At 42.1% G+C, this 17671-nt stretch overlaps 1 protein-coding gene across 1 annotated transcript in view; it reads right to left on the bottom strand.

Moving 5' to 3' along the window:
- ARHGAP22 (Rho GTPase activating protein 22) overlaps nucleotides 1-16617 on the bottom strand; it is a 37886-nt gene extending 21269 nt beyond the window's left edge. Inside the window, exon 1 of the mRNA XM_009084447.1 lies at nucleotides 16476-16617. Within this exon, the coding sequence (XP_009082695.1) occupies nucleotides 16476-16581 (106 nt within the window). The 5' untranslated portion in view covers nucleotides 16582-16617. The remainder of the gene's footprint in view (nucleotides 1-16475) is intronic.
- Nucleotides 16618-17671: the final 1054 nt, after the last annotated feature.

The following is a 17671-nucleotide window of genomic DNA, read 5'->3' as shown; positions in this document are numbered from 1 at the left end:
TGAACCCTAATTTTCCAGGGAAGTGCTAAAAAAGATTACCAAGCATTGCACAACCAAAATATTTCACCCAAGCCCAATCTGTTGCTGTTGCTAACTGCAACTTCCCCTTTGTTACACTTTCCCCAGTTATGCTACAGCTCTATGCTTTTTCTTTCTCTCTATCCTAGCCCTACTTTTCCTTTTTTTTTTTTTTTCTGCTGAGCCATAGACACGGGCCACCACAGATGCTGCTCAGAAGACTGAGAAGAAAGACTTCTCCCAAGGCCAAGTCTTTTGGCAGAAAGAGCATTATGGTTGGTGTTTAGGAAGAGAAAACACAGAGCTGCAGTTAAGAGTGCAGCTGGAAAGTTGGCCTTGGAGAAACTGTTCATCTGGGCAGTGGCTGCAGAACTTGACATGGCTTAGTAAAGGAAATTAGTGTCAAGGCTCATAAAAAGAGCAAGCTAAGAGCTTGCCATCTTTGGAGTGGGGTTGGAAAGGTACTGTCAAAGGCAAGTTGAAGATGCTGACAGCTCCAGGTTTGTGGAAAACTTTCATCTGGGCATCTGCTAGGGGGCCTTGATGAAGCCTGACCTCAGGAGAATTACCATGAGGGCTTTCATAGCTCCACTGGCAACAGATGTAGCAGATGTGCCTACTTCAGTCTCCCAGGGCTAAACAGGACAAACTAAGTGGCAGCATCCTACTTGCTCTGTATAGTTCATCTGACTTCTGTTAGGTCTCAGAAGAGCTTGTAAAACTGATGCTGTAAAATGTCCCTGAAACTACGAGGATATGGCAGCATGGCTGGGTTGGACAGGGACTGCCCTGCCTTGCAAGGAAAAGCTAATGTGGAGCCAGTCACACACAGCCTCATCCAGCTCCTCGAGGCACAGGCCTGCTTTTAATCACCGGGGCCTGCGGCTCAGACTGAACTTGGCAGCGCTTCACTCCATTTGACGATCCTGCTGGAAGACATTAAAGTCTTTTTCTTCATTCAGAAGAAGGGGAGCCAGTGCCATCCAGTCACACTCCAGACACAGTCAGGCTGAAAATAGGCCAAAAGCTACTAGCAACCTAAGGGTTAACTTTCCTCATCATACCCTTATCTATAGTTAGGCCCTTTTGTTTGGTTTCAAAGCAGAAAAAACTCCAGCATGCCTGGAACCACATCCTTAATCTCAGAAAGATTCAAGAGATAGTAAAAAAATGGGCTAGCAAGAGCTACAGAATTTCTTTCCTCTACTCCAACAAGCTGTCTCTGTTCTTTAAAGATTTAGGTGACTCTTTGTGGAAAAAGCGAGCCAGGAATGATGTACTGACTAAGACACAGACAGGCTTTCTGTCCTGGCCTGAATAGCTCACCCACCAGCTCCAGGCATACAAAGCCTATACATTCAGCTATGCTGTCCAGACATGCAGTGGGCAGGAAAATATATGCTCCCTACTACATTTTTCCTCATCAGAGCTCTGATTTCAACCAAAATAAACCAAAGACAGAGATAATAAAGTCAGTTCTTGAGTAGATTTTCTTCACGGGGAGGACTGAGGACTCCGTATGTGCTTAGAGTGGGAAAAGTCCAGACACACCTACGTCAGCTGTAAGTAGTGCTTATTACACACACGTTAAAAGATGTGTGGGAAGATAATCAGGCTCACACCTGGATGCTGCTATACAACAGTACACACTCCCGCGCATGCATGTGGTGCCTCACAGACAGGCAGTTTACGGATATAAAGACTGTGTACGTGCTCACCTGCACAGGTAAGTGCCTGCTTTTACCTTCCCACTTTCATATTTAGGTTCCCATTTATCTGTCCCTCTCACACATGAAAGCACCGAGGAAAAATCATGGGCAGACAGTCAGAAATGCATATGCTTCCACAGCACAAAGCACACACAAACCCTATAACTTGTTTCCCCTCCCCTAGCCCACCCAAGCACACTATGTGAATTACTGCAGCAGCAACAGAAAAAGGAGTTTCATGGTAGGAGCCATATGTACCTAAAAAAACATAGTCCCCAACAACTAAACTAAGCTAAATAATCCAGGGAGCCAGAGAATGCAAGAATAGGGGGAGAGAAAGAAAGCAACACACAATTAGGAATCAAGAGAAACTGACAAAGTTGCTCAAGGTCACACAAATGGCTCTGTGGGAGAACTTGGTGTCTTCTGACCCCATTCCCCACAGAGAGCAGCCTCCATATACTAGGAGCTGACTGCTCTCATCCACGTACATCCATTTAAATATTCTTTTTTAAAGCAAAGAGAAACAACCCTCTCCAGAACTATCTTCAAATGCTTCCTTGGTATCCAGTAGTATTTTGACCACAGACTGTGTCCTTCCTATTCTTTCCCCCTTTGTAAAGTCAGCTCCTATTTTAGATTCTTTGCTTCTGCCTAAGGCTAAACCTAAATATCTGCTTTTCCTCTAGGAAAAGAAAACCATAACAAATCTAAACCCTGGAAAATTATCTCATACCTCTCGTTCTTGTGCAGCACTCCGCTACATGACAGGCGCTGAGCTTCAAGCAGAAACCAGGCAGTGTCAGACAGCAGGAGCGGCAGAGAAAGAAAGTCCTGACTTCAGGCATCAGACACATTCTGAGTCCCAGCACTGGCAGCTTTCCATTCACCCAGCGCTGCACTGCGGAGAGCAGCCGATCTGCCCTGGGAGATAATCTCGGCAGCACATCTGGTCTTAGCTCCACAACTCAGCATTAATTATGACTTGTGCAGAGAGCATTTGAAATATCCAATGAGATGCAGAGCTCCCCAGCTCGCTCCGCACGGGGAAGGAGAGAGCAGAAAGACAGGCAGGTAGGGTCTTGCCCACCCTCGAAGCGAACACCAATGTAAACAGCAGCTAAGTATGGGTCACAAGTTTTAACAAAGGCATCCCCCATCGGCTCTGTAATATATTCATGCTCTAATTGCTTGTCAGATCTATTACAGATAGCTGGAAAAGCTGAGCAACAGTTGCTGTCTGCATGCCACACTCTGGATCCCTTCCTGATACAGGCAATATTAGCTGTGCTGCAGGCAACCTGGTGCCCTGGTCTGGCCTCTGATCTGCTTGCAAAGCACCAGAAGTAGACACCTTGTTTTGGAGGGGAACACTAAGTAGCCTTAGTGTGCTCTGAAAGTACCTCCACAGTTCTGGGACATGTTGGAAAGTTTTACAGAACTTAGGAAAAGCTACAGTCCTTGACCTGTGCAGGGTTTTTTGGTGCTTACAGTCTCTGCTTTAACCTTTTACAGAGAAGGTGCCTGATAATGAAGAGCTCAGCTGAGTAACTGGTAGGGGATGGAACTACATGCTCCTCACTTGTGAACCAATACTTAGTTGTTTTACTTGCAGGAAACATTCACTCCCCTCAGCTCCTGCTCTCAGAGTAAGAAGCCTGTAGTTAAGAAAAATGCTTATCACACAACGCCCTGTGCAGTTTTACAGAGGTCAGCCCTCCATCCCATTCAAAAAATGCACTCATGTGACTGCAGATCTGCAGCAGTCACCACTCAAAGCCTTGCATCAAGCTTCTGGGTAATTTTATCAAGTTTAGCTAACAACTTCTCCCTCTGCAGGGACAAAAAGTTATCTTTGTCTGCAGCTGTTCATCTGCTTCAGCTATTAGAATAGTCATTGTATAGACCACACTCACCCAAACTTAGTGGCTCACCACTTAGCTACACTGTGGTCTAGTTTGAACACACATGTCAAGCTCTGAGATTCCAGTCAGTGTTGTCTCACAACAAACTTCTCTACATTCTCTGTTTTGACCAAAAGTTCCTGAAGAAATGAGTGCCTCTAACTACAGGTGAAGGCAGCATCAGGATCAAAAGCTCCAGTTCCTGAAACACAGTGTGATTCCTGGGGCTGTCCTGTGCAGGGCTAGGTGTTGGATTTTGATGATCCTAGTGGTTCCCTTCCAACTCCAAATATGCTCTGATTCTATGAATGGCAGGGTAGTAAGGTATTCCTTAGCTATTCCTTGAATAGCACAGTATTGCACAGCTAGACACCAGAATCCCAGACAATATAGACAGTATTTAAAGCCCACTCGAGGTTTTGGAAAGTGATGGAAATCCTTAAGGAAAAGGTACAAATGAAAACCTGGGTATTCTTCACCATTTTATTATCCTCCCTTCCTTTGTGGTGAAGACAGCAGCCTGCAGGTTAGTGAGAGCCTGTCCACAGTACTAACTGGCGAGCAGGACTAATCTTCTAAATGGCTCAGACACCACCAGGATTTTTGACACTATTCCCTGGAATAATACCTCAAAATGTGTCACATCTGCCAATAACATTATGGAGCCCAACATTTGCTATTTGGGATAGGAGCCTAGGAGATAGCAAATGCAGACTTTTATTCTTCCATTCACTTCTTTCCCCATTTCTGTTTTTGATCTCTCAAAACACAAGAACTAGGAGGTGTCCAAAGAAATAGAAAGTACTGCTGCTTCACATGGATATTGTTATACCCAAAGTACAGTTAACCTGTGAAATCCATAGCTTCTCTGTGGCCAAGGACACATATGTCTCAAAGCATGATTAGACTTCAGCAGAGCTTATAATGCTGTGAGTTGTATGAGAGATGATGAAGATGATGCAAACTCTTCTCCAAAGGGTGAACAAAGTTCTCTGCTGAAAGAAAGAACTGGAGCACATGCTGGTTCACATGAGCATCATAACTAAAGTATAAAATAATAGCAGTTGCTTCACTATTGTTCCCAGCACAATGTAACTCTGCAGCTATTGGTGTCCTGTGACATTGTGCTACACACTCCACAGTTAGCACCTATCTTCTTATATGAAACAACTCTCAATCCTTTTCAAAACATGATGTTAAAACTCATGACTTAGACAACAGAATATGATGAGACTGGAATAAAAATTACAGTATTTCTGTCTATACTTATCTATATCTTTATAAAGATATAGATATTTATATATATTTAATTTGTCTTCTGTGTTTTGATTTTCCAGGTCACACTTGGATCCTGCTTTCTCTGTGAACCATATTTCTCAAAAATTAAATCCAAGATTCACACATAATCAACTGGATTGCAGGGGGCTGCAGACTCCAGAACTAAAATCCAGAGGGCTGAACAGACTGCATATAAACTACCATCAAAATTTTCACCTGGGTATCTTCCCATACAAATATGCCAAGGAGACTGAACTCCCTTTTTTCCCATTGGTATGTTTAGCTGTACAGAAGTTTACCACTTTGAGGCTCGTATTTTCTGAAGAACTTAGGGTTTATAAAATTGTTTATGCAGTAAATCTCACATGAACTTGCTGCTGGGGAGCTGGAAGCATTTTCTTTCCCAGTGTCATTGTAGGGAGAGAGCCACAGCAATGTTCTCATGAGCTAGCACTACTGCAGTTATTCTGCTATGGGTACCAGAACAGGGAGAAAGCATCCTGCCTCTGTATGTCACTACAAGCCTTGAGACTGGCTGCAAAGTACACTTGAGCTCACACAACCTCTAAAAATCCTGGCATGTTTCAGGCTTGGAATTTAACGCAGGTGAAATTCAGTCTTGCAACAGACAGGAATGGTGAACCTGCATGAACTTAGAAAATATTCCCCCCTCATCTCTGATAGTGAGCAAACTTGTTGGCTTGCACAGCTCTAGCAAGTGCCCATAGGGTGTGGGTATTTTTAGATACTGGCTTAGAGTATTAGCTAATACACAGGTATACTCAAGCAGACCTGTCTGAGGAAGCTATGATCTAGGAAATAGACAGGGCCTAGTATCAAAGTTAGAATGACAGCTTAAGCTCCCTAATCTTCAAGAAGGCTGAGCTTTGTACAGACTCATTTTTTAACCCAGGTAAACATGGGCACTTGAACATCTTATATCTGCTGAATCCTGGCAGTGAACTGGCTACAGGTTATCAGTCACAGAGCTGAACCCAGCAGCAAAGACTGCAGCAGTATGTTCCCTGTATAGAAAATTTCCCTTACAGTTTTCTTCCTCCCCAAACACTTTGGTCAGAACCTTCCCTGAACAAAATTAAGTCCCCACACTCCTCACCTGCTTTGGGTTGGAGTCTCAACTTTTATTGGTGAAATGAAAACTTTTGAGAATAAATAGGCTTGTGCTTACTGATTGATAAAACAGTTCACTCTGGGTTAAAGATTAGCAAATACCTATGCTCACCCTTCTATCACAGTAGATTCTGCCTAACCTGTGTGAGATGTCTTCCCATCTCTCCAAAACATGTCAGGAAAGGAACTGACTAAGCAGCACTGTAAATTACCCTGCCATGGACTCTGACCAGTTTATGCTCTAAATTGAGATTGTGGCTGTGTTCTCTCAGAGAAAAGATGATAAATAGACCTAAACATGACTTAACCACAGCCAACCCTCTGTGCTTGTTGCTCTATTTCTCTCTAAGCAAAGGCAGGAAGTATTTAGAGAACAAAACATCAAGAACAACAAAAAAATGCCTTTTAGCAAGCAGTGATCTGGACAAACGTGCCCTGGAAAACTTCTTTATACCCCTAATATAAGACCATATTTTACAGAATTTTTTATTTACTGACTCTTGCATATGCCTCTCTACATTTAAAAGACAGCTTCCATACACCTGTCTGAAGCTACATAGAAAGTGTCTGACCAGCAGACCATCTCTTTTGAGTGTGCTGCCTGTTGATGCTCCTGCTGTGCAGAAAAGCTTTACAAAAATTCCAGGCATTAGGAAATAAAAACTAGTTATGACATAGTATAACTGTTGCCCCCAGTGTCTCATCACTAGAGATGGTTAAGATTTCCAGCTGTGGGTTCAAATACAAGGACCATGGAGTCTGGAGCCTGTTGCTCATAGAATCATAGAAGCAGACAAAGTCTATTCTTCTGTGTTTAGTTTTCCTGATGAAGTTCAGCATGCCATCAAATTACTATCTCATTCTATTATGAGAATTGTTAAGGCCTATTAGAAGTCTGTGGAAATGATCCCAAATAAACAGTCTTCATAAAACAAGGAATTCTCTTGATTAAATTGTTATTGCATGAGTAGACACACAGTAAATGTTCAGCTCATTGTATTCGACAAAATCATATATATATAGGCCAGGACATGCCTTTTAGAAATCACATCTTAAATTATTTCTTCTGAAATAATTTTATCTTGTCACAAGAAAGCAGAAGAAGGATTATAACAAAGGAGCTGAAATCCTGGAACCTCTGTAATATATTTCACATTTTAATCATGTTTGATAAAACACTCTTTATATGGATATCAATTACACTAATGACTCTTACATAATACCCCTGAGTGCCTAAGGGATGTGTACTGTCACCTCCCTTTTGTCATAAAAATAGAGAGTGTCTCTATATACACACTAAAGCAGTTTCCTTCATTTTTATATAATGAATGAGTAACACTGTAAAAAGAGACATTTTATCCCATATTAGTTTAGCAAACAGAACATCCTCATGTCTAGTAGAATTATATGATTCACCTTGATTTCTGGCCATCCAGGAACCTGACAGGGCCTCTGATCCAAATACACAATCAAAATTCAGAAGATCAGGCACTTTTATCCATTCAGGAAACCAAACAAGCTTATGTCCTCAAGCTTTCTCATATCCTAACATTGATAACCTAAGCACAGTCACTGAGATGCAGACAGGATCAACACTGAACACATGGATATTTATCTAAACAAAACTTCATCATACATACCTCTGTCAGCCTGTAACCTTTCACTGAAAAACTCACTACTAGCTAAACTGTGTAAGGTTTCACTTTGTTGTGCCCTCAAAATCAATCAGTGATGAAAATCTGTTACCCAATTCCCATGCATTTATCTTTATCTTCCACCGTCCAACTAAAATCCTCAGTCAATATAAAGCACAACTTATGACTTCACCACCTAAGCAGTAAGGTCATCATCTAAGTTCCAACAACAGCTGAACCTGACTGGCTGTGCTTGGGGAAGGGATGGCATTTAGCTCTAATTTGTAAAATGGATAAAACATTTCAGTAAATTTGTCAGCCTTTTGGGAACACTTCTAGAAGTCAAAAGCTGAATGTTCCTTTCTGTAACCTGCAGCTCAGGAGGCAGAAAGGAGAAATTTCAAGCTCAATTACATGATGATGAAGAAACAAAAAAAGAGCAACTGTGGAGGGGAGAAGGGTAACCTTTAGAAAGGAAATAGGAAAAGAGAGACAGGGTGAATTTATTTGTTCTCAACTCCTAAATGGTTAAAATTGCAAATTGCAGGAGAAGGCTGCTGTTCCCTTTCATTCAGGAATCACATATCCTCATAACATTCATCAAAGGACTAATACAGAGAAATTAAAATACTTTCCTACAAGCTGAGAAACACCACAGGAACACATTTGTCCCATTAATACCCTGCCAGGACGTGTCGTGAGAATCATTAGTGTTTTAAAAACTGTCAGCTTTTTGAACATAGAGCATGAACCTAGTGATTACAGGAATGGTCTCACCAAGAAACCACCAGTGTAGGGGGTGGTACTGGTCAGATTACGTGCTACAAGCAGTAGCCACCAACAACATAAAAAATGCAGAGCCACTGTCACATCTCCATTGTCACTTAGTAGTTGAAGAGAAGGGGGAAACAATATGTTATAGAAGCAAACACAAGCCCCATCATATTTTATCCAAAGCTGAATTGCTCTTTGCAATGCAAGGCATATGAAGCTAATGACTGCCTCCAGAAATCTTGCCCAGGTAGACTTATCTTCTATGAACACATCTAATTCTATTTTTAATCATCTATTATTTTTATTTCCACATCTTCTGACAAAGAATTTCACAATTCAATTGTGCTCTGCATGAAATACGTTTTCTTGGTTCAACCCTCATTACTGCACACTGTTCAAATACTCCTTAGATTTGTCACTTTATCCATCAAACCTTCATGTAATCTTCTCTTTTACAAGAACCTTTTCAAAGTCATTATTTGAGGACAGGACTTCAGATGAATAGATTTTTACATCTTAATTGCTTGCACAATCTCTAGAATACAAGATCAATTCAGGGCAGAGCTTGCATTAAAAATTCTACCCTGAGCTCGAAAAACCTTTCCAAGCACAAGTTTCATTCAAAAGAAAACAATGTCATGTGATGTTTCGATTTATCAAATCAGAATTTCCCAACCAAAAGAAGTTTTACCCTGCTCACCTGCAGAAGTAACAGAAGTAATTTCTATTTGTAGTTTATCTGCTATCTGGTTGAGTGGAAGCACTCAGAAGCTGCCTGTCATTCCCCAGTTCTGTGTGCCTGCTCTTTGGTGCTTCACACTGTCCACAGTAACAGACAAAGCACTACAAATTCATTCACCTGATGCCAAACTGCAACATCCTTCAGAAGCCACTGGAACTAAGCTGGCTAATGACAGCTGGACATACAGCATTGCAGTGCAGAACTTGTGCTGCTACCTGGGGTTTTTGAAACCAATAGTGGGGGACTTTTCCCCTGACAAGCCCTGACACAGTACTCTGAGAATACCCATTTCTGTTCTGCCATGACCAGGCTACTGCATGGCCACTCAGAGCCCACCAGCTTAGGCACTAGTACTGAACGTCACTGAAAGTCTTCAGCCAGGAGCTTTAAAGGTGAAATACATGAAAAGGGTGGGATCTGACGCCTAAAGGTATGATCTTCAAAAGTCAGTGAGGAACACCTTTTGCCCTTGATATGCTTTAGTTTTGCTTTTTAGTTTTAGACCCTTCCATCAAATATTTATATACACTGATAAGAACCACTCTGAAACTTCTTTTCTCTAGCCTAAATGATCACAGCCTCCTCACCTCCTCTTAGTATTTCACTTGCCACAATAACTTAATCATTTTAGTGCCCTTTCATTTGCCTCACCCCAGTAAGCCCATGTCCTTCTTGTCCCAGGGAGACCAGAATTGGACAAAGCACTCCAGATTTGATCTTACTAGTGTTGAGGGGAAGGCTCACCTCCCTCAACCTGTTGGCAATGCTCCTCCTAATGCAGCCCAGGAATTTGTTGGCCACAAGGGTGCATTGCTGGCTCATGTTCAACTTGTACAACAGCATCCCAAGTGTTTCTCTGCAAAGATGCTTTCCAGCCAGTCAGCTCCCAACATCTGCCACTGCCAACATTTATTCATCATCCTCGGGTGCAGGACTTTGCACTACTCTCTGTTGAACTTCATGGGGTTCCTGTTCACTCCTTACTTCAGCCAGTTGAGACCCTTCCCTTCTAAATGATGACAGAACCACCTGATGCACTAATCATTCCTCCCAGTATCACCTGCCAGTTTGCTGAGGGTGTACTCTGTTCCATTATCCAGGTCATTAATGAAGCTGCTAAACAGTACTGGCCTCAGTGTTGCCCTTCACATCCCCCACCAGATGTCCTTTAGCTTTCCTAAGTCTATTCCTGCATGCTCAGCCAATTTCTCTGTATTCCTCCTCTTAGGCCACCTGTCCTTGCTTCCACTTCTCCTGTGCTTCTTTTTTAGGTAATGAGCTTTGTCAAGTGCTCCTTGTTCATCCATGTAGACCTGTGTCACCTTTGCTTGGTTTCCTGCACAAGAGTGAGAACTGTTCTTGAGCTTGAAGGAAGTAATCCTTGAAAATAAACAAGATCTCCTGGGACCCCTCTTCTCTCCAGGATCATATCCCATGGGATTCTTCCAAACATATCCTTGAGAAGGTCAAGGTCCAGGACTGTAATTTTTCTATTTGCCTTGCTGAGTGGCTCTTTTACAGACAGTCATTGTGACCTCAGGCGAGTTACCTGATTGCTCAATACTTCAGATTCCTCCTTTACAAAAGATGAGCACAATTGCCTTTCTCTATATCAAGGCTGCATCATGATGGTAAAATATGTTGATCATAAAGCAGTAATAGAAGCCTCAGATATATCTGACAGAGATAAATCAGAAAAAGAGAACTTAATCAGATCTCACAAACAGACCTTAAAACTTTCTCTGTTGCCAACAGTTTCAGCAGCAAGATCCACTCCCAACTTACTTTAGTTACACACTGTGTCTCAGTTCCTATATCCACATCTGCTTGTGATACACCTTTGCCTGTGGCAAGGCTAACAACCATCACCTCCCTACAGACACTTTGTGGGTGCCCTAGTCCTGGGCAGATAGATGAACTCATAACCCCTATGATCCTTCTCTTCCTTTTCCCTTGGCTGGGCCCATCTCCCAGCATTAGAGCAAACACTGATAAGCTGTATCAGGCGCCAGCTATCTCTGAGCAGAGATAAGGGTATGTATCAGGCACAACAAACACCCAGTGTCACTTCCACACACTTGTGGGAGCCTGCACAAGGGAAGCCCACCCTGACACCTAGTGAAGGGGTTCCTCTTGACACAGTTAGGAATTCTACTTGAGACTGTCACTCCGGGGGAGCTCACTAACAAGAAAGGGAGCAGGAACTGCCTCTCTGTCTTCACACTAACATAACAGAAGCCACCTCTCTCCTCTTCATTCCTGTGCTATCTTAGCATCCTAAATTCACTGATATGGTACTATGCTTATGATGCTCTTACCGGGAAATTCCCATCTTACAGGTGGAAAAATTAAACCTCAGGAGTCCCAAAATGTAGTGTCATATCCTAGGTCCTAAACAGCCTGGCGTCTGGGTGGACATGCATCTAATACCAATATGTGACCCTTCAAAGCAATCATGTTTGCCCTCATGCAGATTTTATCTGACTGACATTTACTCATCTTAAACAGTATCCCTAATTAGGCCTATGTAGGGCTATTTTTCCATTATCAATAAGGATATTGAGCCAGGTATTAAACTATACCTCAGAGACTTGTCCCCCAGTTTGCAGCTCTCCCCTAATACAAGACATGGCCTGCACAGGGCCCTGGTTGCCAGCAAAAAAACATACACTGCACTGTTTGATGGCAGAATAAGAAAGAATCCACACATCATGGTTTATCTATAAGGGGAAGATGTTTGGAATTAATGATAGTAGAGAGGCTTCCTCAGTGGACACTTCTTCAGACCCCACCAGTTAAGCAGTGACTTTTCGTGAGCAGAGAAACTATTTGTGAAGCCCTTGCAACACAATTACTTTGCCACAGGCTAAAGCTCTCCATGTTTGCCTAAGGGAAACACATCCCTTCCAACTGCTTCACCTCTCCTCCATCACAAGTAACTGATGAAAGCTTAGGATGAGGAGGAGGAGAAATTAGGACAAAGCAATGGAGAAAGGAAGGGGCTGTGACATGCATTTCTGGCAGAGGAGCAAGGAACTGCTCACGGCAAGAAAGAATATGTAAACAGGAGAAAATAAACACAAACATAAATCAAGATTAAGACAGAATGATTCTGTCCCCATGCAGTGCTGGTTGTGTGCTGAGCTGTGAGAGAGACTTATGCCATGGCTTTCACCCCAGGCACCACAACCCTCCAGTTTTTGTATCTCATGGCCAAAAATTCAGTCCTAGCCACGTTCTGTTTTACAGCTGATGCAAGACAGAAATGAGGAGGGTATGCCAACTGAGAGGTGAGGATTTCCTTAACATGGCTGTAGCTCTTCAGACTAGAAGTACTGCCTCAACATACATGTTCAGTGAGGAATGACCTCCTCTCTCCCTCAACTGCACCAAGCACTTTCACTGCATCCACCTTTGGAGGACACTGGCATGGTCACTTGCACCCAATCCTTTGCATTTTGGATTATGGCACTGCTACAAGCACTTCACATTAAAGAGCAGCTGCTAAATGATGTGGCTGCAGGACACAGAGGGACTCTCCAGATACACTTTCTGTGGTGTAAACTCAGAGCAAAATTTATTTTTTGCAGAGGTAAGGATCATAGAATTTTAGGGGTTGGAATGGACCTTACAGATCATCCAGTCCCAACCCCATGCCATGGGCAGGGACCCCACCCGACTACACCAGGTTGTCAGGAAGGATCATAGAAAACAGTTTTAATTACCCTCTGTCAGAATGTGCTCCAAAACTCACTTTTATCAAGTCACTGTGACAAACTCTTTTCTCAAAGACATTATCAAAACATACAGAGTACTCTCAAATCTCAGTTTACAAAATCTTCTGCTCCGAATGAGATGGACTAGACTCAAGAATTCAGGAGCCTGAAACTCAGGGAAGCTTGTTAGGAATTATTTTCCCTATAAACAAGACAGCTCTTCTTCAAAAGACTTAGGAACTCTAGGATTTTATTTTAAGGCCACATTTGAAGTGCATTTCAAAGAACACATTCCATATGGCTTTTAAGCCTGAATGTATCTTCTACTAATAATCTGGGATCCTCAGCAGCTTTGGGGAGTTTTCTGGTTTATTTTAAGAAGCCTTTGCTGTTCACCTTTAAGCACAGTTCATGTGCCCGCATCAACACGCAGGAAGGTACCCTCAACCTTCTTCTATTTATGTTTCTTCAATACATCAGCAAAGATTAAAGTGTGGTTAAGCCTCCCCTTTTATCTTAGCATAATTCATTTTTACACCATATCAACCTTCTCCAGGGCTGCATGTTTGCATATTAATAATGAAGCCTGCTTTTTAATTCCTCCCTTTAGCTTAATATATTAAAAAGTGTCGATAGATAAGACTTGGCTCTCAAATTAGTGGTGGTAGCAAAGCAGAGTTCAAATTATTCAATTAAAACAGAGACAGCTCTGTTTATTGTCCTCCCACATCTGAGTTAAGCTGGAGTTTCATTCAGAGAAATTGCCCTGCTCTTATTCTGATGGAGAAGGAGTAAGTTTGATCATTTCCCCAAACTGGCTAAAAACCATTTGAAGACAATGGTTTGAACATCTTCACTGTTTCCAACTTATTGACATTCCTATACATTCTTTGTGAAGTGCAAAGAAACTGAGGATGCAGCTCCTTGGTTTCTTTAAGCCAATTTATGCGTGGGTTGCAGTCAGAATAAATAAGCATGCCCTCTTCCACCTCATCATCTCTCCCCACTGTCCTCACCATGTTGGAACTACTAGTCCTGCAGCTGCATGTTTAGCAGGGCCAAGGAATCAATCCACCTACAACAAACTAATCCTCCACCCTTTTTTATTTTCCTGCCAGGTCATTTCCTACTGCACAGCTGCATAACCACTAGTATTAGCAAAATGAAATGTGGTAGGAACACATGATTGCAAGGGGGAAAAAGACCACTCCTGACAGTAGTCAGCACTTCAGTGGGCTCAGAGAAGTGATGAAACCACAGCATAAGAATCTGCTTGTGCAGCTTGGACTACAAGGCAGGTACATAGAGCCAAGCTAGCTTTAGGTTGCTGCATTTGAGTATTAGGGCAGAGAGCTCAGGCTAGACTGACAGCCCAGGAAGTACCCATGTTCTTGGGCAGTTCTTATCCACAGATAGAGAAAAAACATAATACGCAACTAGTATTCTTTCCAGCTCTGCAAACAGCAATGATTCTCTTCTACAGGGCTTAAGCAGCTCCCACCAACATCCAAACAAACCTTTGCACTGACACTGATGGAACCAGATCAAATCTGCAGTATGTGCAAATAGCAACAAACAGAAGCTGCTGCATTCTCCCCTGAAGTGCTGTAGCCCTCCTATGCTGCTCTGCTCCCACAGTCTTATGATTTCATTTTGGGGTTTGATATTTCATAAAGCCCTAGTTCCCAGAATCAATATAAGTGTATCTGCCTCACTTAAAAGAAAAACAAAATGTTATCTGATAGCTTTGCAGAGAGGTTTAGAAGGATAGAAAAATAGCAGATTAATTGGGACAATTAATACCCCCATAGTAGTAGTAGCAGTACCCCCATAACAGAAAACCAAACAAAAAAAACGAAATCCATCCCTACCTTTACACCAGTCTCATGTTTTTGCTTTTAAAATACTAGGATTTTATATTATTTATCATTTTAATATTTAAATACATTTGCTCTTAAACTATTTCAGGAGACTGACAAAACATGAGCAAAAAAGAGAAGCCAAATTTGCACTGATAGCAGCAGTTCTGACAATACCATGCCCTAAAAATGGCTGTTGCTACAACGTGTCCCATTTGTCACAACTGAATGTCTCCTTTTTCCTCACATTATTTCTTGGATGCACATTGCAAAGCTGTAAGAAACACACTATAAGGTCCAGTGCAAATGGCCATAGAAGTACCAACTCAGATTCTGAGACTACTGATGGAGGACCCACACTGAGTTCAGAGTCTAAAAGACCCTTTGCTGTGGACTGGAATTCAGAAGATGAACAAAACAAGAACATACTCATGTCTGAGGAGAAATCATGGTAGACCAGTTTCTACTAGTGAAGAGGGCTTGTTCTGCCCACAGCACAACAGCATCACATGCAACCTCTCAGATCAGATAAAAGCTAACTTTTGCACATACATCCTTTCTGCTATGTGAAAGAAGGACCCAGGAAAAAATTCCATCAGTAAAGATTGTATCTCCTCCAGACAAACCAAATGCTGCTGCATAGAGACTCTAAATTTCAAGAGTCACTTAAAAGAAAAAAAAAACAAACAACGAGATAAAAGTGACTAACAAACACTGAGTCTTGGGAGTGACCTTGTGGTATGTGAGCCTCCCTCAATTGCATCAAGGTCACTTGTTTTCCCCCTAGATCCAGGAAAAGCAGTAACTTCATTTCAGCAAAAGTAATTGTATTACCTAACACTTATCTGGCACATTTTTATCTGTACCTCTCAAAAGAGGTCGACAGCACTATCTGCATATGATACCACTATTTGCATGAACTCCATCAGTGGCACACAAGTCACTTCAAAGCACAGTGTCCAGTACTAAGCCAGTAGCTGCTGTCACCAACAATGAACCCAGAATCAAACATCTGTGAACCCTTATTCTACTGTGAACCCTTACTCTATGCTAAACCACAAAATCAACTTATACCTAATCTACAGACTTGAGAAGTTGAAGACCATGGTATAATATCAACACCAAGAGTCTGGATTTTTTGTTCCATTTAACTACAGGAATTCTGAACAGCTGTATTACCTTACATGGGGTCACTCAGCCTGATCCTGTTCTTCCTCAGGTTACACCTCTATTGAAGTCAGTGGAAGCTTTGCCTTCTCAACTGGGCCCTACATTAGCTATATTAAAAGTTTTGCTGCCTCTGTCTGTCTGGATGTTCAAGATTGCCATCTGCCCTTGTGGAAGAAAATTGAGATAACTGGACAGACTCCTTCATGTCCATAAGGATACAAAAGGAACACAGAATAATTTGCTGTAAAGAACTGGGTATGACAACATATCATCACCCATTTCTGACTGAGCCAGTTATACAGACTGGATGTGCCCTCCCATTTCATACCTGTCAAAATAAAATAAAAAAAAATAAATAAATAAATTAAAAAAAAAAAAAAATCAATCCAATCCCCTTGCTTCAAAACACTTCAGACAATCAAGAACTTATCTAGACATCTCAGTGATTTTACAGTGTTACACATATCCTAGTATCACAAGAATATGCTTTACCTTGAGGCAAATGTTTTAATTTATGTGCATGTGAGCTATTTGCAATACCTCCACCAAATGGAGCCCATATAACCCGTCGGATGGCTTTCACCCAATCTTCCATTTCATTCTGGGAGTTAGCCATGAGCAGGAAAGCCTCATGATTGACAGGCATCTTTTCCCGGTCCCCTGCACCACCTGAAAGACAGAATACAAATCCTTTAGCATCTAGTTCAGAAGCAAACAACCAGTGTTTAAAACCACCAAAAGTCTGGGTCAAAATTTAACTTGACCAGCTTTACACACAATTCCTACTGATGTGGTGCAGCAGCCACAAAGCACAGGTTGGTAGAAGATCAAAGCAGAAGTGCAAAATGTGCATTTCCAGTGTGGGAACCTGGAGATGTTGTATCTGCTGTCTCAGCAATAAGCAAAGTGAAAGCACAGATTGTAAGACCCTACCAGGAAAAGTATGAGATCGATTCCACATACCTGTGCTAAGGTATTGAGAGATTATTAGCCAAAAGGGTGAATTGTAAGATATTTTAATGCTTCAGATGCAGAAGTCACAAGATCATTCATTTTCCCCAAGTCCCTGGAAACTTACAGAGAAAGAGACCCATTCTTATTTCGGATCTGATTCAGATGAAAGCTAAGACTTGGGGATATGAATCTGACTTTTCCACTTGAAGTAAGAACTTTAAGAGCTATTAAAGTTGGGACACAGCATCTCAGAAAAGTACTGACCAGAGTACCGAATGCACAGAATATCAAGTGCACTCAGTCTGCCATATACATCTGTCACTTGTGGATAGTCCAAGACTTGAAGCATTTTCACCATTCTTTTCCTGTTTCCTTTCTCAGTTAACACTCACTTCAGTCAATTCAAATCTTCCCCACACCCCTCATTTTATGTTCCAGGGCTGGACACAACCTAGTGAGTGCCACGTAAATGCATAAAAGCTTTATTAGAACAGCCTCTGTATGAAAAGGCTACTGATCCTGTCCAACACAGCAGCTGCATCCCTAGCGGCCTGGAGCTTCTCCATCACCATGGAAACTGCCTTTGGCTTTGCTACGGAGATAACATCTGAGCCCTTGTGTCGCTGTCATTTCCACGCTTACATGGCTCTCGGCACCTACTGGCAAGCTAAAGCTGTGCTGAGCAGCTGAGATTGCCTGTCCGTGGAATTCAGAGATAAGAGCAGGATGATGGTATGCTGTGGTTTCGGCAGAGCTGGTTTATTGTACACTGAACGTGTGCT

Source organism: Acanthisitta chloris, unplaced genomic scaffold, assembly GCF_000695815.1.
Source record: "Acanthisitta chloris isolate BGI_N310 unplaced genomic scaffold, ASM69581v1 scaffold25100, whole genome shotgun sequence".
Lineage (NCBI taxonomy): Eukaryota > Metazoa > Chordata > Aves > Passeriformes > Acanthisittidae > Acanthisitta > Acanthisitta chloris.
The sequence above is the reverse complement of the archived record's forward strand: the minus strand, read 5'-3'. Positions and strand labels throughout refer to the sequence as shown.